Source organism: Pyxicephalus adspersus, chromosome 1 (genome assembly GCF_032062135.1).
Source record: "Pyxicephalus adspersus chromosome 1, UCB_Pads_2.0, whole genome shotgun sequence".
NCBI lineage: Eukaryota > Metazoa > Chordata > Amphibia > Anura > Pyxicephalidae > Pyxicephalus > Pyxicephalus adspersus.
The window spans coordinates 79,001,041-79,024,882 of record NC_092858.1 but is presented as its reverse complement, the minus strand read 5'-3'; the positions used below and the strand labels follow the sequence as shown (position 1 = coordinate 79,024,882).

The 23,842-nt window shown below is 36.7% G+C and overlaps 1 protein-coding gene across 1 annotated transcript in view; it reads left to right on the top strand.

Annotated features, from left to right (window-relative positions):
• Nucleotides 1-10,332: 10,332 nt before the first annotated feature.
• Nucleotides 10,333-23,842, top strand: part of P2RX1 (purinergic receptor P2X 1) — a 37,619-nt gene continuing 24,109 nt past the window's right edge. The window contains exon 1 of the mRNA XM_072415625.1: nucleotides 10,333-10,679. Within this exon, the coding sequence (XP_072271726.1) occupies nucleotides 10,543-10,679 (137 nt within the window). The 5' untranslated portion in view covers nucleotides 10,333-10,542. The remainder of the gene's footprint in view (nucleotides 10,680-23,842) is intronic.

The window sequence follows — 23,842 nt, the reverse complement described above, 5'->3', positions numbered from 1 at the left end:
TTCATTTGTTTCCAGAGCAGGCCAGTGGAAGAAGGGACAAGAAAGGTAGCCAACGATTAGGATCCTTTTAGGCACTGGGAACAGCTTTATAGTCACCACAAATGCTGACCTTACATAATCTTAAACCTGTTAACTTCCTAAAAAATTCTTCACATGCCTTCAGGATGTTTTTTCATGAGTCCATCCATGTCACAGTCCGTTTAGCCCTGATCTTGCTCTGGAGGGGGTGCTCTTGTTTTCAGCATACTTCTGTAAGCCAGGAGTCTGGCTTGTAAATGACGAGTTTGCAAGAACAGGAGGTCAGATAAGCTGCTTTTTATGGTAAAAAAACTATAAGGAATACCAATGGCATGCTTTTCACTTCATCTCAAATTGGACAATAATAAATTATGCCAAGTATAAAGGTCTTGGCAGCCTTTGTGTGAAAAAAATCTGTAACATCTCTAAATCCATGTAATATGCTACAAAGTAGATATGACATCTTGATTATCATCAGAAATATTTCCAGAGTGTATTTATAAATAGGCAAAGCTGTTGTAATTAACCTTTTTTTTTCTAAATGTTAATGTTGGATTCAGATCTTATATAAATACTCTAGGGCAGGGGTGTCAAACTCAAATACACAGGGCCAAAATTAAAAACTTAAACAAAGTCAAGGGCCAAACTTGAAGTTTATTGAAAAAATTGAGGAAGTTTTTCATTCTCATTGGATATAAAACCTTTTCATAGGGAAACAAAGAGGTTTTGCTTAATATTCAATCTGGAACAAGCCTATAGTAGAGAAATAGCACCACTACTACAAGGTCTCAATAAAACAGTCCAATGTGGGGCTTAATGTGATGAGTGGCTGGAACTCCCTCTTCACTGAATTAGCACCGCTACTACAATTTCCTGCGTCTATAAAACAGTCCAATGTGCGTGGCTTAATGTTATTAGAGGCTACACCTCCCTTTTCACTGAAATAGCATCGCTACTACAATTACCTGCGTCTATCAAACAGTCCAATGCGGGGCCACGCATAGGCAGAGAGACCGCTGGTCTATAGACGCGAGTGATGCCGTGAATTGTAGTAGCGGCGCTATTTCAATGCAGCGGCGGGCCAGCTGTGATTCATATTTAGAATTCCTTTAGGGGCCAAAAACGATCCTTTGGGGGGACAAATTTGGCCCTTGGGCCAGAGTTTGACATCCCTGCTCTAGGGGCTCTATTTTAAAAGCAGGGAATCTGACATTCCCTCAAACATTCCCTGGTGGAAATCAATTACTACCATGGAAACACATTTACCTTGAAAATTTCCACCAGGGAATGTATGAGGGAATGTCAGATTCCCTGCTTTATAGATAGAGCCCAAGAATTCAAGCATTTGGTATATTTGTAATTTTTTTCCACTATTCTGTACATCTGTAAATATATTTCTAGCTGCTGTATCTGCTGATGCATACAATGTGGGATCAGGATGCTTCGTACCAGGCACACCAAGAACATCCATCTGCCTAGAGGTGTCCGGAACTGCTCAGTCTTTAAGTGCACTTTGTATATACCGTAATATTATTCGGTCTCTCAGCTGGAACTTTGCAGAATTACTAACATTTTTACAGATGTTTTGTATTAAATATTAATTGCATTAAATATTAACATCCATAACTTTAATCTTTCACCTTCCACATAGTGGATTGTGCAAAGTTTCTAGTTATGAATTTAGATAGAGCCATTGAGCCAGCTGGAATTTTTTACATGTGCTATTAATCTTTCTTGCTAAATGTAATACATTTCCCCCAGTGATTTTTTTATGCTGTTTTCCTGGTTGTGTGGGATAGGAATACATATTATTTAGCACAGTTTTCCCAGGAAAAACTGATCTCTGTGATTATCTACAGTGAATGAACATAGAAAGATAGCATAAGTAATCAATGCTCTTTGAAGTGTTCTTGCAAAGGAAATGGCAAAATCTGTCTTCATGGTGATGAAATTTGATGTCAAAATGTTTTTCATTCTGGTGACCTTTGTTTTATAGAAAAAAGGTCTAAAAGAGGATCTGAACTTTCAATACATTGTCCAAAAAAGACTAACAGAGAGAGGAAAGGACTATACATCGCTTTTTGTTTTACCCACATTTGACCTTTTCTCATTACTGACTTACCATACCTTGTTCTGCACCAGCAAGAAGGAGAGTGAACAGCCACAGTAGTGACATCTCCAAATTTTACTCCAAAATGTCCTACGACTAGCAGTCATAGGCAGCAGAGCCTTAGATCTCACATTGCAGATATACAGCTATTAGACAATTTGAATACTTAATAAAAAAAAAAGTGTATCTGAAGGGTAATTATATACATACTGTTTAACCACCTGGGCGTTTCACTGATGTCTAGATTTCTGTTCCAAAAGCGTTACACTGTTTTTCATGAAATTTTGTTTTTTAAATTGTAGAATTGTTTAAATTGTAATCCTGTAATTTACAGAAATATGTCCGAACAAGGGTCTAGTAGATATCATGAATATAAAAAATGTTTGAAACACACAATCATGTAAAAAAAAAAAATACTTTTAATAAAATTAAATAAAAGACACAAAAATCAGTTTAAACAAGAATACATAAATAAATGAAAAATACTGAAAATGCGATAATTCGGTATACTGTATAATAATATATTTTTCTAAAACACCTCCCTAGTGTCCGTCACATACCTATAGACAAAACCACATAAATATATTTTCTATTATTTTGTATTGGATTGGATACAGGACTTTGTATTCAATCCAATACAAAATGAGAACAAAATTCAAACTCTCATTTTGTATTGGATTGAATACAAACTCCTGTATCCAATCCAATACAAAATGAGAGTTTGAATTTACCAATTACATACTTTGTATTTATTTTGAATTATTTTGTATTGGATTGGATACAGGAGTTTGTATTCAATCCAATACAAAATGTGTTTGAATGACTTTCAATTTGAATTTCCCGCACACGCGCCGACGTACACGCTACGGAGGAAGAAGAAGCCGGCCGGCTTCTTCTTCTCCGCTGGCCGGCTTGTTCTTCCCGGAGAGGGCACCCGATGCTGGAGGACGACGCTGGAGATCGACGCTGGAGGACGACGCTGGAGGACGACGCTGGAGGACGACGCTGGAGGACGACGCTCGATCGCAGCGGGACCAGGTGATCGATAAACCCGAACTTTTCTCACTGTATTTTCATACAGTGAGAAAAGTTCGGGGTTATCGATAATTGTAATTATTTTAACCCCGAACCAAGGTCGGGGTTATCGCTCGGGTGGTTAATAAATGTCAGTAAATATTATTAATATTCTTCTTATTATTAATATTATTATTAATAATAATATTATAAATAATAATAATAATAGTAATTTCCTGACACCAAAAGATTAGCTTCACATCCAACCAATCAGCATTCTTTACAACCAGTTCCCCAAGGGCACCTTCCATCATCTCACAGTGGAGGGTTCTCTTTAAAAGAAAAATGACATGACTTTTAAAAATCAGAGAGATGTTCTAACTTTTCCTCACTATATCCAATAGTAAAAAAATGTTGAGTAGTTTTTGTTTATTTTAAATGAGATAGAAAGTGGATCTTCAATTTTTGGAATAAAGATCTGCAGATATCAAGTGCTTCTTGGTATGAAGGAATAACTGATTCACCTTCCTCATGTACCAGCACTGATATTAGAAGATTGGCTCAGTACCATTACACAGGGGGAGATGATAAGTAAAGCAACAGGTTAGCTTTAAGGTTTAAGTGAGTTATCACTGATCCTCTAACCAGATTAAAGTGGAATTCCACCCATAACAGTGAGCCAGGATATATTTGTAGCGTGAAACACGCGGATTGTTCACAGATCTGGATAGTTAAACACTCACTTCCTGTCTGAGTGACAGAAGTCTCCAAGAAAGGAAGTAAGGAAAAAAACAGTGAAAAACCAATCATATTTGCTTCCAGGTTTATGACTATCTCCTGTGTGTTGTTAGCTAAAGGGAAAACACAAAGGGGAAACATTCCCTGGTCCATCTGATTTATTTGAATGTAAAAATCACTGCTTTATAAACAGAGCCCAAAGAGTATATGTAATATAAATATAATAAATTGAGAGTTAATCCTGTAGTATTTATCAACTTTCGTACATACATTGATTTTTATCTATGTATATGTCATGATGATAATAATAATAATAATAATTATTATTATTAATAAACATTATTTATATAACAGCAACATATTACGCAGCTCTGTACAATAACATGATGACAGACAGATGCCAAAGATGACACAGAAGGAGGAGAAGACCTTGCCAAAAAGAGCTTACAATCTAAGAGGTGGGGGAAGTATTGCACAATAGGAGGGGGTTATGGAATGGTGGGTGATTAGTGAGGGGTTAGGAGACAGACTGAGACGGGTAGGCAAGTTTAAAGAAATGGGTTTTGAGGGTTCTTTTAAATGTGTGGAAAGTAGAAGCAACCCAAATTTCCCAAAGTGTGTGAGCAAAGGGTATGAGTGCGATGCAAATCCTATTGAATTTTTTTTTTGGCTTTATTTTTAATTCTCCATGCTATAATAGCTTTTGTACAATGTGTACTAGACAGTAATATTCCAAGTGTGGCAATGTACTTACATGGTAACATCTCTCTGCTACTTCTGCCCATTTATGTTACTAGCACAAGTAAATCTTCTATGTCTAGGAAAGAGAATGTTCTATAGCTTGACTTTACTATAATGACTTCATTACTCAAACCAGATTCTGAAAGACCACACAACTTCTTCTGCAAGGCAAAACTGTGAAAAAAAAACTTCAAGAATACAAACATTGTTTAGGGTAGGAAAGAGGAGTCACAGTTTGTGTAACCAAATTCCAGTTACAGCCGCTGTGACCGTTAATAACGTGTCACTGATTACCAGTGCTTTCCTATTTCTGAAGCCTTAGCTTGTTTGATGTGCATGAAAATAACCACAGACACTCATCTCCATACATCAAGACCAAAGTACAAAAGAATACTCCTAGAAAAGCATTTCCTGCCAGATCACCAATACAGCAATACAAGATGTATAGGGACGTTCACACAATATCTGCACAAGATAACTAAACATTAAATTGGAGGGTGTGCGGAATAGGCTGTGTTATAATCATGCCGTGTCCTACATGCTTTTGGAAATCTATTTTGAGAACAAATTTGTATTTATTTATTAAACCCATCCCTGTATATTTATGCAAACATATATATATACATTTAAAGGCTTACAAAAATTCAATACATTTACCATTAAACACAACATGTCCACTATTCATTCATCCAACAAGTTTAAATTTATTCATCCAATGAAAAAATGTATGCAAAATGTTCTGGATAACGGTGGTTGCATAATATATAAACAGTTATTATTTGGATGTAAACGATGAGTTTCCCTACAGCATAGCTGCATTCTTGTGTAACAAATGAAATCTACAATTATTTTCACATGCAATTATCTCCTCTATTGATATATATTTCATGTTTCCCAGCATGTTCTGGTTCAAATGTGGCAACCCTATTAAACATATCAATCAACAGATTAACTGTACTCATTTTTCATTGAGAAGCACCATGGTTTAGTGAGATATGGCATATGTGAAGCTGAACAGGCTTAGCATTTGGCTGTAATGTCAGCCATGTTGAGCAAGTCTTTTGTATCTGTAGCAGCTACTTAAAATTGTAGTAGGTCCTATATGGGGAAGTGCAGGGAGGTAGAGGCCTACAAATTTCTGATAGTTTGCATTATACATAATTATTAGTATGGGCCACTTAAAATGGAAGTAGTTAAGTAGTCTATGGAACCCAGCATTGTCATATATATGCCTCTACTGATAACAAGGGTTGAGTCTTTCTAAAAAGGGTGTTATCTACTTTATATAGTGTTAATATAGCTCTGGATAAAAGAAAAGGTATTTATTTTCAAATAAGCTGTGTAATAGGAATTAGTTTATTTAAATCATTGGACTAGGCGTAAAACTCTGAAATTTAGCCTTTAGTACTCCTTCCCACTAGTGAGTAGCAGTGATGCATTGTTTCAATGTGTAAACCCGATTAACAGAATGTGGGGCAACAATCACGGCACATATTGGTACACTAGGCTGCCATTCATTATTAATGGGATCCAACATGCTTGTATGAAGTGCACTGCAGTGCAATGCATTACCATATGTTGCTGTGTGCTGCCCTTTTAGTAGCATGGAAAGCATGTTTCTGTGTGATGTGGTGTAATGGGCTACCCAATGTAACAATGTAAAGCTATAATGGCAACAGACCCTTATGGAGGCCCTTGTTTTGACTTCCACCTTAAAATAGTAGTGGCCTGGCTGCTGTGCTGGCTTCTGTGCTTTGTGGTTCACTGTCCAAGAACAATTATACAGATCTGGAAGATAAAATCAGAAGTTCTCATCTACATACATGTTCAGGGTTAGTGGTTAGGTATTAAAACAGACCTATACTGAGAGTTGCCATTGCTGAACTCATTGTAAGGAATGCTACCTGGATGTTTAGTATTCAGTATAGTTTAGTTTTATAGTTTTCTTCAGTAGGAAGTTTAGTTTCAGTATTTCAGATTACACATCTAAAAGAAGCATGCAGGTATCTGTGTGACAATTAGGTAAGTACATTTGATTTTTTGATACATAGTTCACAAAAAAAGTTTAATTATTATCAGATAAACACAATTAAATGTTGGAGCTCTTATAACAAGAATATTACCTAACTAATACAAGTTTTTATGAAGCTACAAGTAATAGACAACATCAAAATATCATATAAACATTTGGAATACACATTGACTAAGGGAGATTTTAAATGATTTCTGATCACTAGTAAAGTTTTATATCAGAAGTTTATCAGGCCAGGAAAAAGTTTGCAAAAAAAGTGGTAAAAAGTTTCTTATCAGACAAGTATTTCATATGCTCAGTACTGGGATTGCTGAGGATAAATGCTGGGCTCCCAACAAGAATTTATCCAGCATCGCCCTATGGCAATGGGATTTACTAAGGAACATAATCATCACCTTACCTTTGCAGACACTAATAAACCCTTTTATAAACATGCCTTTGAGGTAAGGTATTTCACCAGCTTGAAGTGTCATTTGTCCAGACACAGAGCAAAGTATAGTGCCTGACTATGTAGCATTCTGCTGGAAATGATAAAACAAGGAATCAGACATTACCTCCCGGTGATCTTCCAGGTCCATGTGCTTCAATGACAATAAATAATTCCCACTAGGAAAAGGGAATGTCATATTTCTTGTTTTATAAATACAGTCCAAGGACACTATTGCATATCTAGGAATGACTTTAAATTTTAGTACACAGGTAAAAAGAAAAGAGACCACATGGTAAAACAAACTGGATAGCCTGGGGGAAAAATATGAATTATTTTTACTAATATTACTTTTAAACTTTTGTTCCTCCAGATAAATGCATAACTGATTCTGAATGTCGTTTTTTTACAACACAAAAGCAATGTGTTGCAAAAAGTATGTTGAAGTATTTTTCAAATTAAATTAGAGTTTGTGTAAACTGCAACTCCCAAATCATTGTAAAGAATTCTAATTGCCTGAATGTAAAGCTGATTTGTTGGTTTCAGTAGTTCCAGTCTTATCTGAAACAAGCATGTAAGTAGTTGTGGCACCTGAGACGCATACTAAAACCCAGGCAAAAATGGCAGCTTACACAATAGGCCTGATTTCATTTAACTCTCCAAGATTGGAGAATGTAGAAAATCATGGGAAAACCTTAGTGATCTAACAAATCTGGAGTAGATCTGGTCCAGGATTGCAAACAGTTGCCAACTAATAGCAAATAATTTTTAGGAAAATAATTCCATGTTTTGTTGGATCACCCAGGTTTTCCATTATGAACTAACTTTTAAAGGCTTTGAGAGCTTTAATCAGTTCCAAGACCCAATGTCTGTTTAGGTTCCCCTTTTTGATTTTTGGTGCATTTACGTTACATTACCAGTATGCTAGGCTTGCAATCTCTAATTGATTTGACTACACCGTACACTACATATTCCTCTATTTTAGAGTATCAATGCAGGTTACTGAAGTTTAGTAATGTGAAGTATGCTCTTAAAAAAAAACTCCATCCAGTGAAAGTTTATTTTTCCAACAGTCAAGCACATAATGCCTTCACAAGTTTTAGCCTGGGTTCAGATACCGGTGCAATTATGTGCATTATGTCGCCATCATCATGCATTGCATTGGACAGCCCAACAATTTGAATGAGCTGCCTAATGCAACAAAATGAACCCTAAAAAAAGGTGCATGCACTATTATTTGTAATGGTGTACTTTGTAACACAAGGACAAAGAGAGCACCTGTGTTACTGGGAAAAGTCCTGGATGAAGGGTATGTGGGACCATGGTTTCTAAAGTTTCATTACTGAGGTGAAGTTTTGACCTCAGCAGAGTTTTGTTTGCAGGGAAACTTTAGCTTTCCCTGTTGGTTATCAAAAATTTCTGTCCTGGGGCTGATTTCACTGGGAAACTGGGTGGGGCAGATTCCTGGTTCCTGATTCCACATTTTCCCAAAGCCTACAAGCATATAAAGCACACCTGGTACTAAGCATCAGTAGCTGTGAATCAGTCTCTGTGATGCTGACCTGTGTAGAGAGAAGTGCTGGTTTTGAAGCAAACCTAGACTTGGACCTAATAAATATGGGCAGGAGCCTTAAAAAGACACTGTTACCTGGAGTTACCTTATTGCCAGCCTGACATTTGAAGCTAATCCTCTGTATAGTAGTACATTACTGTCATATGGCAAGGTGCATTGAGGCGCCGTTAAGAATGAATAGCTCAGCCGCATATCAACATTCAAAACACAGGGCTTTAGCATGTTATAGCAAACATGCACAGCAGCACAGTAACATTGTGAACCTAGTTGGAGTAAGCTTTGGAGAAACAAATTTTAAGCGATTTGTGGAGACTGCAATCACAAATTGTCTATTAGGAAACCTTATTTGCCTAGCAAACATTGTGATCCTCTGAGTCTGAAACTACATTTCTGACCTGGAACAATCAGGCACTGAGTGAAGTCAGAACTTCTAACATATATTGTTATGGGTCAGGGATTCAGAATGTACTGAAGTCACAGAATACAAAAAACAGGTAAGTCAACTCAACCAAGACCACCGATAATGGTACAATACCTAACTACCTGATATCTACCGGTATGGATCAGCATAAGGAAGTGGATTAAAGTCTCAAGAATAGTAGTAGCATTGTTTCCTGTATCCTTGTGAATTATGGATTTGCCAAAACTGATCATTTATTCTTAAATTTCCTGTGACTTCATTTGTTCTCATGTTTTCTTGAGTTTTACATATTTTCACTGTAAAATATTGCTGTCTTTGACCCAATTTAAGAAATGTAGCCTTGAAAGGGGCCCATTGGGATATACACTACTCAACAGCTCAATGGAAAAGTATGTTGCTTTTTACAACCAGAGGTCAGAGAATGACTTTGGCATGTACTCCTCCTAGCAACAAGATGAATCTATAATATACTTTAATATACAGCACTTTATGCACAAATCAATCTATAACAGACATCCATGAGAGTGAAGAAATTCAGAAACCCTGTAATTATTTATTGGTATGAATTTTATAGAATAAGAAGTATTTCTTTCTGACTTCTTTAGTCTGTACACCTAGACAATGTTAGTAATTAACACTACCCTGGTACTTGTTTTCTTTTTTTTCTTTCCACATTCTTTATCCACATTCCTCTCTCATTTTTTTTCTCTATCCCTCTCCATCTGTTTTTCTCTCACTCCTTTATCACTGTTTATTTTTATATTTTATATATATATATATATATATATATATATATATATATATATATGGCTGTCCTTTTTCCATCTTAGGTAAAATCCCACCACTTCTTCTCTTTGCTCATTTGCTGGTCCAAGCCCTGCCAAATCCTTCAATTAGTAAACCTAATTATTTTGGTTCTAATATTAAGATACCTCTGCTGAGAGTTTACTGCAATAAAATGTTGTGTCTTATATGTCATGTCAGTGTTATGTCAGGGTTTTTTTCATGATGCATAAATAAATATTACCATTGCACATGTATGTACATTTAGTAAACACATCCTCACTAATCCAAGTTAAACAATGTAAATCCTGCTCTCTCAGCTAGCAGTACATGGGGTGATGTGTTCCCAATAATTAGTGCCTGAGTTTTCTGTAAATCCTTTATGTTTAGTAACATTCCAGTGGTGCATGGTTAGTGAGATCTCCTGCTGGTTACACCCCTTGTCTCAGCCTGCCCCATCCTTATCACCAGAAGAGCCATGGGGAATGTAGAGAGTGAGCTGTGGCTGCATCCTTCTTACATACTTATCAGTATAGTGGAGGAGCTCAGCACTCCCCATCCCTGGAGATCTCAGCCCTCCTTACATGCATTCTGGAGGCTGTCTATGCTCTCAAGGACTGACACTCCACTAACTGTGAACACAAGCAAGCTGATCTCTGTGATCTGAAGTCACACAGCACACACCATGGGGCACAAGTTCAAGAAGGGGATTTCTAACTTTTTCTTTGAGTATGACACCCCTAGAATGGTACTTGTTCGGGACAAGAAAGTTGGACTGACATTCAGACTTATCCAGTTTGGAGTCCTGTGCTATATTGTGGGGTAAGTACACAAATACCAATGCTGAATCTAATGACTTCGCATTTGTTTTAAGTTTTCATTACAGTCATTGAATTATGTATATTACTTGGTAATAACTTCCCATTAACATTCTGTGTCATGTCTATGATAGTTTTATTTAAAGGGCATTTTTGGGCAAAACCTTTTTCTTTAGTTTTGATAGAGTGGGGTGGTTTAGACCCTTTGTCAGTATTGTTGTTTTGTGCCCCCATTGGGGAGATTCACCCCTCTATTTGTTCTGGTCACATTTGTCTTCAGGAAAGAAAATGAGGGGCAATCCTAAATGTTAGAGTTGTCACCAGAACAAGTGGTCAATCTTTCAATATGCTGGAGGCAGGGGAGATGGTCTTCCTGTATCTTGTGTCTCTGAGAAGTGATCTGAATGGTCATTTCCTTGATGTTACAGACAGCAAACAAATAACCTGGCAGGGGTTTCATCCATTACTCACTCTATTCAAACCTAAAAAATATGTTTGGGCTGTATACGCACTTTTATTGTAAATATCAGCTGGGGAAAATGTTTGAAGTTAACTGAATCAATGGTCCTGTATGTGTGTGTTATAAACTGCATGAAGCTGTAAAGAATTCTTTTGGTGGGTCCATCAGTGTAAGGCTAGGTACACACGTGCAATAATTGTCGTTAGAAAATAAACGATTAACGATTATGCACGATTATTTTGAACGATCGTAATGTGCACAATTCTGTACATGCTGTAATGATATGATCGTTCAAATATAATCCACCAATGCAGGACGTGACATGTAAAGGAGAAAATGTACTGAAGAAACAGTGAACAATCATCGCCCAATCAGGTTCGCCGGGACGGTCGTTCATTCAAGCGACAATCCTCGTTCATCTGCGTTGTTGTGCACTTTTTTGTTAACGATTATCGGATGAACAGTCGTTAGTCGTTCGTTTCCAACCATAATTATTGCACGTGTGTACCAGGCTTAAGCCTATGTACACGTGTCAGATTACTGTTGTAAATGATCTTTTTGTGTCTGGGGGTCATTGTCCACATGTCAGATTATCACCCAAGATGAGCACAACCATTCATCTCAGTCAACAATACGATGTGCGAACGTAGCCTTAGTCAATAAGATGGATGGGGCCAGATATTGGAGTTTAATATTCAAGCTTTGTGTAAAGCAATTAAAGCGTGCCAAAACCATATTTATGGATTTAGTTGTTCAGCTTTGCACTGTACAGAGGGTCTTTGACAAGTGTGAAAGGCACCACTCTTTTGGTAGTCCATGGTTAAAATAAACTCTTAGTTGTTTTACTGTACATGGAAATTTTACCATTGAAATTATTTTTGTTAAATCTGATTTGTGGCAAAATAAAGAAACAATTAAAAATTAAAAATCCTTGTTGAACCTGCCAGACATATACTGAATGCCTAACACCCTGTGGATTCTGCTGTCAGTTATCAGTTAACATTGTTCCTAGTACTCTCTGTGAACTACAGAACACCAAATTATTTGTTGAAGAGAAGGTGTTCTGTAGCCTTAACAAATGTTCTGTCCTAGGGGGTTTAGAATTGCTTTAAATGGTAGTAATCAGACCCTGTCATTGCAGCTTCAAATTCCATAGGATCCACAAACATGTGAAGTCACTCAGAAATACTACCATAAAATGACTCGTTTACTAAAGAAGTAGTTTCAGTCTTGACCTGCTTTTCACTTTTGGTGTTCCTCCAGAGGTTTCTAGGGGTTACTTAAATAAACTATGAGTATTTTGTGCCTCTCATGTCAGTTTAACTGATACAATGATCTTTTTGGCTATCGGTAAGGGTGACATTCTTCCCCTTGCCCAGTGATGTAAGAGGAATTCTTCCTACTGACCATCACCATGTACTGTGAGCTGTGGTTATAGGAAAATTAGAAAGGGTTGCCTGAAAATTATTTTAATTGTTCCCCATGTTATAAAGGTAAAAAAACACTGGTTTAGCCTGTGTATACTTCAGTTATTTATTACGTTTCTATAAAGACATTGTTTTTTTCATTAAAATCCTCTAAATATGTCTTGGCATTTTAAGTTATTTACCAATTCTGCCGCAAAGTGTGCAAAGAAATGTGCTAGGTCTTCGTTCCCCCAGAGGCAAGAACACAATTAAGGCAAAGAGCTTTGTGTTTGCAGAAACACCAGATAACAGCATTCCACATGAAGTGAGTGCTGTTGAGGCTTCCCTACATTGCATTTCATCTAACCTAAACTTCACTAATTTACTAAACAAAATAAAGATACGTGTAAATAATTATTCCTGGTGACAAAAGGCTAATAATGAGAGTTCTGCTACATATTTCTTAAATGTCACAATATTGTTGTCTTCTGCTCCAACCACAATGTGGCAAAGACATGGGATGGGGTGCTGTGTGAGAATACTGGCCCTAATGGGGCAACCAAGAATTCTTTGGATTAGAGTGAAGGGAGACTACCAAGTACAAGATGATGTATGATACCTTTTTATCCATTTTTATGCATGGAGCATACATGATGTAGGATTAGAGGCTTCTGTGTCTAGCCTAAGAATGAAAGCCAACCAAAAACAAACTGCTAGGGCCTGCAGTATGATCACAATTAAATATTTCATGCAAATAGATATTTTAAACCATAGACCCAAAACCAGTCACATTCATCAGTTTGTATCATATGACAATATTACATCACCTTTCCTTCCCTCTATCCTTTTAAAATGTGTTTCAGGCTGACTGGAAAAACCAATTGACTAAAGAGACATGCAATATCTCTTGAAAATTAAAGCCCTGGCTCCCAGTGACCTTTTGTTTTAGCTCTACATTGTACACCAAATGCGTTGTGTAGTGTAGAGCCAGCCACTGGAGACAATGCATCTCTGCACATGCGCAACAGTTACATAATCAGTGGCCATCCAAAGGCCACCATCCAAGTACGCACAAGTTTGTTGTGAATACTTGCTAATTATGGCAGAAGCTCACCACCCACCAACAATTATAGTTCCACTTTAAGTGAAGTTAAACATCCATTAAATACTTGTTTTAGTTTTTTTTTTTTTATGTTGGAATGATTTATTTACCTAAAAAATTCTGTTGTCCATTACCTTATTTATCATATAATCTGTCTCTGCCATGGAAACACATTGGTCACATGCAATGCAATGTATGATAGCAAGTGTAGTTAGACTTAAACACAGGATATCAAAAGGAAGGAGCTAGTGGAAGTACCTCATAGAGTGGATTCGTGTGCCTAAAACAAAAATTGCAGCGTGGGCAGAAAAACATTGGAAAGCATGGAACTGGAAAAAGCAATTTAAATATAGTAAAATATTAAGTTAAAAAAATGGATATTTACTAAACAATACAAAATATGCTTGTCTTTTTTATTGCTGCCTAATGTCAATAAACAAATATGTTTAGTGGTCAGTCATTTATTGGTCAACATTTATTCTTGATACGCATAACCATAATAGATTTAAACTGTCAAAACGTGATGACAATCTTAGATCGGTGAAGTTTCTTAGTTGATTGTATGTCTTTGGCAAACTGCAGATTGTAATAGCATAACTATAGAAGACCTATACAGACAGATTAATAGACACCACAATTACATTCTGCCTTCCAAACATTGTTTGTTTTTTGGAAAACAAAGGCTTTCAGTTTCTGATTATGAAAAAGCACAAGTTAAGATTTCTGATCTGCATGCTTGTACAGGACAGCATCCATATTTTTTTCAGTACAGGTTTTCTGTCCAAATTTAGTACTGTACCGGTAATGTCATATATTATCAACGCTAGATATTAGTGTAAATAGTTTATATATTATTATTATATAGAAACAAACTGAAAAAATAATGGATACACAGTACATGCACAATGGTTGTTAACAACATAAGATGTATATACTCTGTGTTTTATCGGTAAGGATTACTGTAAGACTTTGTATACATTTGGAATAAATCATAGTCACAAAAATTAGGCCAAGGGGAACTTTGTATGTTACAGCTGACTAAAATCTGCAGGAAGCAGTTTGCCATCTGCTCTCATTGATGGGAATGCACATTTCCTTTTTAGAAGCTTATTGCTTAAACGCAAGTGACTCAGCTGCATTAGGGACACTTAATGTTCTGTACACTGTAATTGTTTTATTAAAAGGTTTACATAATTAGAATGTTACGTAAAGCAATTAACAAATCAACTTTTATCCTGTTTGTTCAATATTTAGTGGTCTGGAGATTGCAAAGCATCACATAGGCACTACATTTTCTTGTTTTCAGAACAAATGATAGTTCACCACAAGCTTTTCTAGGCAGATATGATCAGAGTTACACTTTTAAAGCAAACATTTTTTTTAGCAACTGAACTAACGGCAATTTAAATGAACATTTCCTGTGGTTTCTAGCTTAGGAATTAAAGAAAAAAACAGCCAAGATTTTGAAACATTTTAGAAACACACTCACATTTCGAGCTGATCTCAGTGAAAAAAGTGAACTACCTTCCAATGTTTTTCTATCTGTATACTACAGAAGTGTCAATATGTCACTGCTTAGATGATTTGGATACTTCTTACTGGCGGTCCAGTGGTGGGATCCTCTCATGATCCAATAGAGAAGACAGTAGCAGTGGAGTCACTGCATAGGGACTAGTTTGCATACTTTTGTATGCAGGTCTAAATTAGTGGTCCCCCCCACCCAGAAACAGTGCTATATATGAGTATATATATAATATTGCCTGGATATAGACATTTATCAGTATGCCTATCATTTGTCTGACCTTTGCTGGAAGTCTGTTTTAGCATCAGCTACTCTTTTAAAGTTAGTTTTGAGGTCCTTGTGTTTTGTTTTAAACATTGTATTAATATATTTTATACTGCACTGGTTCTTCTAACCCTCGCTGCCACAGTTGTTGTTTACAATTGGTATGTTGGGTGTAGACAAAATGACTTTCTTTGATCTGGAGATAATGTCAGTAAAAGAAGCCACACAAATTAAAAAAAAAAAGTTTTTTTTTTTTTTTTAAATCCTACCTGTTTTCCAAATTAGGCCCTTCCTCTAACAATTTTGTCTGCACATTTATTACATTCCATTGATAGTAAAACAAAAATGCAAAATTAAAAAAATACTTTCACTTCATTTGTAAATGAATTCTTAGTACCCCTTTTTAGTTAACTGTTTCAAAACTAACCCTGATAAAACTAGGAGGAAACCTAGCCTGATTTTTCTCTGCTGCATTTAGGTAACACTTACGGATACTGACCATTTTCCAGTCTGTGGTTTATCAGTGAAAAGTAAAGTGGAGTTATAATGGGCCCATTATTTCACCCTGTCACTTGGGAAAAAGTTAAACCCTTTTGGTATATGTACAAATAGAGAGCAAGGACACAGATACTGATGAAAACCCATTAAGCAAGGGTACACATAGGGCTGTGCAACGTGTGCTGTTGTACTTCCTCAGCCAACCATAAGGGCCCCCATAACGGCCTCAAATCACTATAGCAGGGGGGCCCTAAGTCATTTCCGCACAGTGGCTCGCTGTTGGCGAAAGCCCCCACTGATTCTAACCCAGGAGTCACCTAATAAGAAGGATAGTTTATATAAATCGCTTTAGAGACTATGGGGTGGTTGCGTGAAACAGAAAAAAGGGACAAGCAGTATTTCATGTGTACTCAAAGAGACACCATCAGTACAATATTGACTGCCAGAAACATGTCTGCAGACACAATTACTATTGTACTGATGTAACAAAAATGTGGGCACATGCACAATCAGTACACACCAGACGCATCTGAAATATCAGTACTATACTGCTCCAAACGGAAATGTGTACAGAGACAAAATTTTTACTGTGGCAATATACCCAGAAATAAGTCTGTAGGCTCTTTACAGGTCTTAATATAGTGAAAATATCATTATCATCATTATTATAGTGAGAACATTCATTCTCTATGATCACGATAGTCACATGTCAGATAGATCAGGCAGCACTTACCTAATACAGTGATGCAGTGGTACGATGTGCGGTAAATGTTGTAATTACCTTTTGGAATGGGAGCTAAAATACCATATAGCAATAAACCTGACATGTTTCCTAATTTTTTCCTACTCAAAATGTTTATACTAAAAAAATCTTTTCTTGGGGTTAATTTTAGTTCTTGGGGTCAACTTCAACTTAAGGGTTAGGTTACAGTTTGGGGTCAGGACATGTGTGGGAACACCTAATCAACTGTTAAGGTTAGTGCTTTAAGGTACATGATGTGTGATATTGTCAGGGTCATTAAGGTCTAGGGCCCTAGGCAGGGCTACTACTGTCAAGCAGCTGTTGTCATGAAGCAAATTATTCTACGGTATAATGTTAATGATCCAGACGATGAAGAACAATAAATGTATTCTTTCTTAAAGAATATGTAAGTAATAAAATAATATTAAAATAAATGGAATTCTTTAATTTTGTATCTTTTGGCCTAGTAAATATACTAATAAAAACATTTTAATATATATGGTTCTCCTGTACACACTTATTGCAAGCAGTTTATTTAGCCCTCCCAGGTCTCATCTTGAATTATAAAATGATTAGCATTTATGTTGTGGAGAAGTGGAGAGTGGTAGAATTTAAGTAGATTAGCAAAAGATAATTTAGCTGGGCTGACAAAACTGTCACAACATGATACAGGTGATAAGTGCATTTTTGCCACATCAACAGGTATTCTTCCATACTTACAGGTCTTAAAAGTTTTAAAAAGTAAAAAAAATAGTAATACATTGCAAATATATTGCCCTGACATACACTTTAACAATGACTGGTTGTGGATTATTTTAGAGAATGACAAATAACACCATGAGTATGATACAGATCAGTGGTCTTCAACCTTTTTTGGACCAACGGACCACTAAATTTCCTGGCTCCATACCGCGCATGTGTGGGGAGCTGGGTGTCATTCAAAGGGGAAGAAACTTTTTCTTTAGTGATGTCATGATGGCAGAACCCACCCATTTCTCTGAGCCAGGGATCTGTACAGGGGACATGGTCTGCGGCTCTGGCCGGTGGAACCCCCCAGCGGGGTCCTTCGCCTGACCCAGCTTGAGGGTGCACTGGCGACTGCTGATGTAGATCACACATTCCTTCCATTTGATAGCGCTCCCCTTGGGTGAATTATACTAGACTATAAATTGAAAAACAAGAACTGATTTTTTAAAATATTTTATTAGTATATATTAACAATATTTGTATTACCTAAAATATAAATAAATATATAATAATATATTTATATATAATATAATAATATATAATATATAATAATATATATATATTTAAAAAAGAGTATAATATAATATTCTTAGTGAAATAGGTTTAGTGAAATGAGCTTGGTGGCAAGTGGCCATCTACGTGTAACAGGCCAAAGCCCCTTTCATTCTGTCCTTACCCCTGCGGCGGTAAAGACTGAATGGGAGCGCAGAGCTTCCTGGGATACGCACGTCACAAATTTCAGGAGGCTTGGTCTCTGAGAACAGGCATGCGCAGGAGGAACTTTTCAGTCATTGAAAAAAGTAAGATGGCAATCTCACACATGCGCTTTCATATCAGCTTTTTTTTTTTTATACAGCGGCACACGTCACGGATCTGTACAAAAAAAGGTGTCATCTTTTTTATTTTTACTTTAGGTCCACTTTAATGAGAACAGGTCCCTTTAGGATTTTATGTTTGAGACCCTGTATCTGGCAACTTGTTATGTTCAGGGGATTGAAATTAGGTTTATCAGCTCTCAGGGTCCCATTTGTACCCTGAAAATTTCACGTTTGTACAACAATCAGTGTTTATACATTAGGGTTAATGACAGCAGCATGTATGAAGAGTAGGAATATGTCACAATGCAAGGTGGGTGGGGAGCAGCCCAGCTGATTACCGAACTATAGAACATGCCCACTCTCAGGGAGCTCAGACTGAAGCATAATTCTCATGAAAAAGATAGATGTGCCAGCAGACAGGACAGGACACCTGTCTATCCTGCCACCGTCGTCAGCGCACTTTTAAGCTACCCATATGCAAATGCTGGGTGGCTCAATGATTCACAACCAGGGTTGTGGATCAAACGGAAAAAAAAGAGCAGGGCAGCTCTCGGGAAGAGGGATCCCTGTGGGTATAGACCAAGGGGGCGGCGGCTGGTCCCCAATGCCTCCTTAATATGTCTTGGAAAAGAAATGCGACCTTGGATTTCTCACTATTGCATGTACCGTACTATGTCTATATTATATGTTTGATTTAAGAGTTTGTGTGTCTCAAGTTCCCCTGAGGAAGCCTTTATGGCGAAATGTGTTGGACATTAAGAGACCTAAGGTCTTCATTTTTAAGGTTACACTAAAGGGATCTGGTTTTAATACCCTACCAGGAGCTGATTGCTGTATTTGCTAATAGTGTTTGTCTGGCAACAGAACAAAGACCCCTCTACCTTGCATGCTATCAGTGCTAAAGGGGGCCTATACATTATTATTGAATGTCACTTTATGAACATTACGTACTACACTTTTGTCTTTGACTTGTTTGAAATATAATCAGCCAACAAAAGACCCCTCTTTCTCACCTCTTTTCGTGTAAATCATTCCTTAGTCTATCCAAAACCAGAAAGTAGTGGGTAAACCAAAAAAAGCATAAAAATGGATAGATGTATTTTAAGTATGTTGTGCTTTGGTAATATATTTACAGTTATTTGTTATTGTCCTATATTTTTAATCAAAGATTGTTTGTACTTTAAATATTTGTGAGCAAAAAGTTCAGCAGCTGTACTTTTTTTTTGCCATACTAAAATGATTTACATAAAACAAGTCAAACAAATGCTTAAACCATTCACGTCAGTTTATTTGAGATTTACACACAGATGATGATGTTACTCTTGCCAATATTGTTAACATCTGTGTGGAGTTACAACAAAGCTAAATGGAAAAAAATTACAGTACATTGTAATACTGTCCTGCTAAAGACCTACCACTTAGAATTTCCTCTACTAGACTCTCTAGAAGTCTCTCCTCTACTAGACTCTTCTAAACTCAACTCTAAACATTAGAAATTGTGATTAATGGCCAAACAGGTCTTGTTTTGGCAGAAAATAAATGTACCCAATTGATCATAATTTTTTAAATATGCTCACCTTAGCCCATCCTATCTTCTTTCTTTTCCTCTTCTTGGTTCTTTCTTGATTGGCCAGGCCTGGATGACATAACTCTCATGCATGCAGAGTTTTTAGAAGAAGGTAGGGATCAGGCAGGAAAGTATGTTTTATTGCAGAAGAGACTTCCACCTGTCCCTTTCTGCAGTAAAGACCTGCCTGATCATTCAAATAGCTTGAAGAACTTATCAGCTAACAATAGTTCTGGCAGGCTATTTCACTCTGTAATATGGGACAGATGTGTAGAGGAAAGGTTGAGTATGGTAAAGCTACAACCCCCTGTTGCCATTCTTTTCTTTTAGTAGGTTGGCTGTACAACCCAATATGAGCTCTGGAATGGATTTCCCAATGCAGACAATTATTCTTTGTATTGTAGTGAACACTGAAATAGACAAATCAGAGTGCCAGGGACTAGGGATTTTTCTATTGTTGGAAAGGACATTACCTAATATTTATGTCACCCATGACGCGGTCATAAAACAAGTTTAAAAATCACACAACCTGCCTTGCGCCATTGGTACGCAGGCCATCTGTTATAATGACTTTATTGTGAGCAAATAATTAACCCAAATCAAATAATGGGAGGAACATCCTATCACACCTTTATATAGTACATTATGAATGATATTGACAAAGGGCAATATGTTTATTTTTTTCTAAAGCTGTTCATTTCTGTAATGTGCAAATGCTCAGGTCCAAATAGTTTTTGTTATTTAGTTGGATAGGTTCTCACAGTACGTAGTTGTAAAACTTAATGTCTTGTAAGTTACAGTCACCCTTAAAGAAAACAGTAGGGTGTAGCTGTTTCTAACCTCTAGTGTGAGTGCCAATTTTTTAGAATTATTGTTCACAAACATGACTGTACCTAAAATATTCCTTGTTGTCTGCCAAACTGTACAACAAGGCCCTCTACAGTGTTAACATTTATGTCCAGGGATTAACCTCCTTCCTTCAGCATATCCAAGCATTACTGTTCTGTACCTTGTTCCTGTAGTGAGAAACAGAAGTATATTTTACATGGAATCATGCCTGGGCTTGCAAAATTCATGAGACATCTTTTGGGAGCTAATTTTCAATTATTCAGGCAATCCCCACAACTACATTGTCGGAGAGACGTTTACCTTTACACATCATGTAAGCAGGTGCTCATAACTCAAAGTAGCAACATTGTTTTGTTGGGAAAAATAATGAATATATGATGTAGAAAGGGACAGTTAGGGATGGGGGATAGGTAATTGGGAATTCATTGGGATTTCAGTGCAGCTAGACAAAGAGTTGTTAATCCAAGCAGGAAGTTTAGAGCACTCTAGATGTCTAGCAAGATCATCAAGTAATTTCCATTTTAAAGTCTTTTTTTTGTGTTGTGTTTATTTACACTTTAAGTGTTGAATGATTGCAAGAAGTGGCTACAAGACTGGAACCGCCTATTAGAGCATTACAGTCTAAGGCCTAGTATATCCAAGCATATCCACTGCCAACTGACCTACACTCATTCATTTTCTCTGCTCAATGAAGCAATGGGAGCTCTGGGACTCAAGAAGAACAGCTCACAGGTAACTGTACCTTTTTTTTTTTTAACTCACATAGCTTCCATTGAGTTCTATTGGACTGCACTGGCTTTAGGGTTCAAAAGCTGGTGCTGTAAAGCGCACATCTTTAAAGCACTATAAAGCACATTATGTTGGTCTAAAAATGTGCATTTGGTTTTTAGTTTTTTTTTTTTCAAAGCTGCACTCTTAGTAAAGCTTGTGAAAGGCACTGAGTCACTTTTCTAGCCATTGTTACTGTTAGGCAACTATATACAAAGAACTGTAACCATCATTTATTTGAAGCAGTGATGCATACCAAGATTACTTTCCAATTTTAATACTGTGTTACTATTTTCTTTTTTGGACTGTGCTCAAAAACATCTTGGGCTGTGCAGACAATTCGGATGTTGTGCTTACCAAGTATTGAGAACAACCAGACACAAACATAGGCCTGTTATATAAATTGCTTCTGAATCAATATTGTATGTGTATTTGGTTGGAAAATCACATTCACTCCTTACCTACCTATTCAGCATGTGACATGGCAATATGGTGATAATTAGGAACTTGACTGGAGCAATGCATTATTACCTGCAGCCTTTTAACAGATTTCATTGGGGAACAATGTAACAGAAGAACAGCAAAGTGACAAATAAAAAATGTTAGAGAAATAAAAGTTGGAAAGGAATATGGAAAACTGCAGTGTAAGTAAACTATTGTATTGGAAGGAATGTGAGGTACAGTCTGCAAAGATGGTCCTAGAGACAAGTGCATAACAAGAGACAAATGTATTCTGCAAAATCTATGGCAGGGATTAAAATGATGTGCTTTCATGTACTGCTGGTAAAGTCAACAAAGGGATGATATTTACAGACAAGACACTGAATAAGAAATGCTTTTTCATTTCCAAGTTCTGTGAGACTCCACTCTTGTACATGTTGCTTTCCTAAAAAGAATACATAAGCTTTGCTTTGTTATGAACATGTCCATGTGTTCATGAACTGTGTATAAGGAGTTTAAATTGGCAAAACAAGGTCCCCTTATGCCCCAACACTAAAGTTCACCCCAACACTTTTATATACATATTACTATATTTAAAACTAAGAATAAAATGTATTATATTGCAACTTACCAGTCCATAAATGTAATGGCAGCATTTTTTTGTGGTCTTTTTGGAGGGACTGTTACAGGGATCTATAACTGAGGTCTATCACCCGGGGGGTCTTCCACCTAACCAAAGTATTTCACTGGGGGTCTCTTACTGTGGTCTGTCACTGAAGTATGTCATATATAAGGGGTTGTCACCTAAGGTTCTGTCACTGGAAGCTTGTTATTGGGGGTCTGGCACTGATGGAGTCTGGTATTGTGGTCTATCATCTAAATAAAGTTTGTTACTGAGGTCTAGTCACTGAGATCTGTCACTGGGGGCCGGGCACTCAGGGATCTGTCAAGTAAATAACAGGTCTGTCAGGAGAGAATCTGTTAACTGAGGTCCTTCTCCAAGGGATCCCATACCATCATTATTTTATTATGTTCATATTTTATCTTTATTCAATATGGAATTATATGCAAACATTTTGTATTTATGGCACCGTAACTCATAACAGAACAAATACCTTGTTGTTAAGTCCTAACATTTGTTAGGTATTTGTTTTGACCCAGAAAAAAAATTCTAAGGGTCCCATGGACCCACTGGGTTAAAGCTCAGTGTTATTTTCTATAAAATGTCAAACTTAAGTGATTAGAACATTTTACAAACAACACATTTTATAGTTATATCACTGTACATAATACAAATATACTATATGTGGGAATATCAGGCTGAACCATTGTGCTTTTAGCAGTTTCATATAGCACAATAGCATGGCTTGATTGTTATTTTATTTGTTTTTGATGAAAGGAGATTTTAAATGCTATCTCTAAACACAAACTGCATGTTTTTTCCTAGTAGACTGTATCTACCATACAAACTCTCAAGATAAAAATAATATCTGCCTGATTGTGTGTTGCTTTAGTGTTTCTAAGGTGAGAGCTGAAAATTGAAATACCCTTTTTTGCATACATTTTTAGTTCAGTATTTTCAGAAGAATCTCACCTTCAATAACAATCTACATATCCTGCATCAAAGGTTTACTTCAAGAAAAATCAAGAAAAAATCATGTAAGAATTCTGGCACATTAGGTATTTCCTTCTGAAATTTGGACTAACCAAGCAGGCACTTCAACCATCCACAGCCACTCTACATAAAGGTACAAATATACAGTAGGTAGTGTGTATATACGAGGGGGCGCTGAGAAGTTCCTGGCTTTGCCCCCTTCCAGATAAAATAGAAAAATGAGTGTGGGGGCTTATAACAACCTAATATCTTAGTATGTAACTCTGCAAATATCAGGTCTTTGCGATTCTTAAAACTGTTTTTTCTTTTAGTGAGAAGCTGTGATGGCAGAGGCACAAGCAAGTTTCAGGTCGTTGGAGTTACGGGCC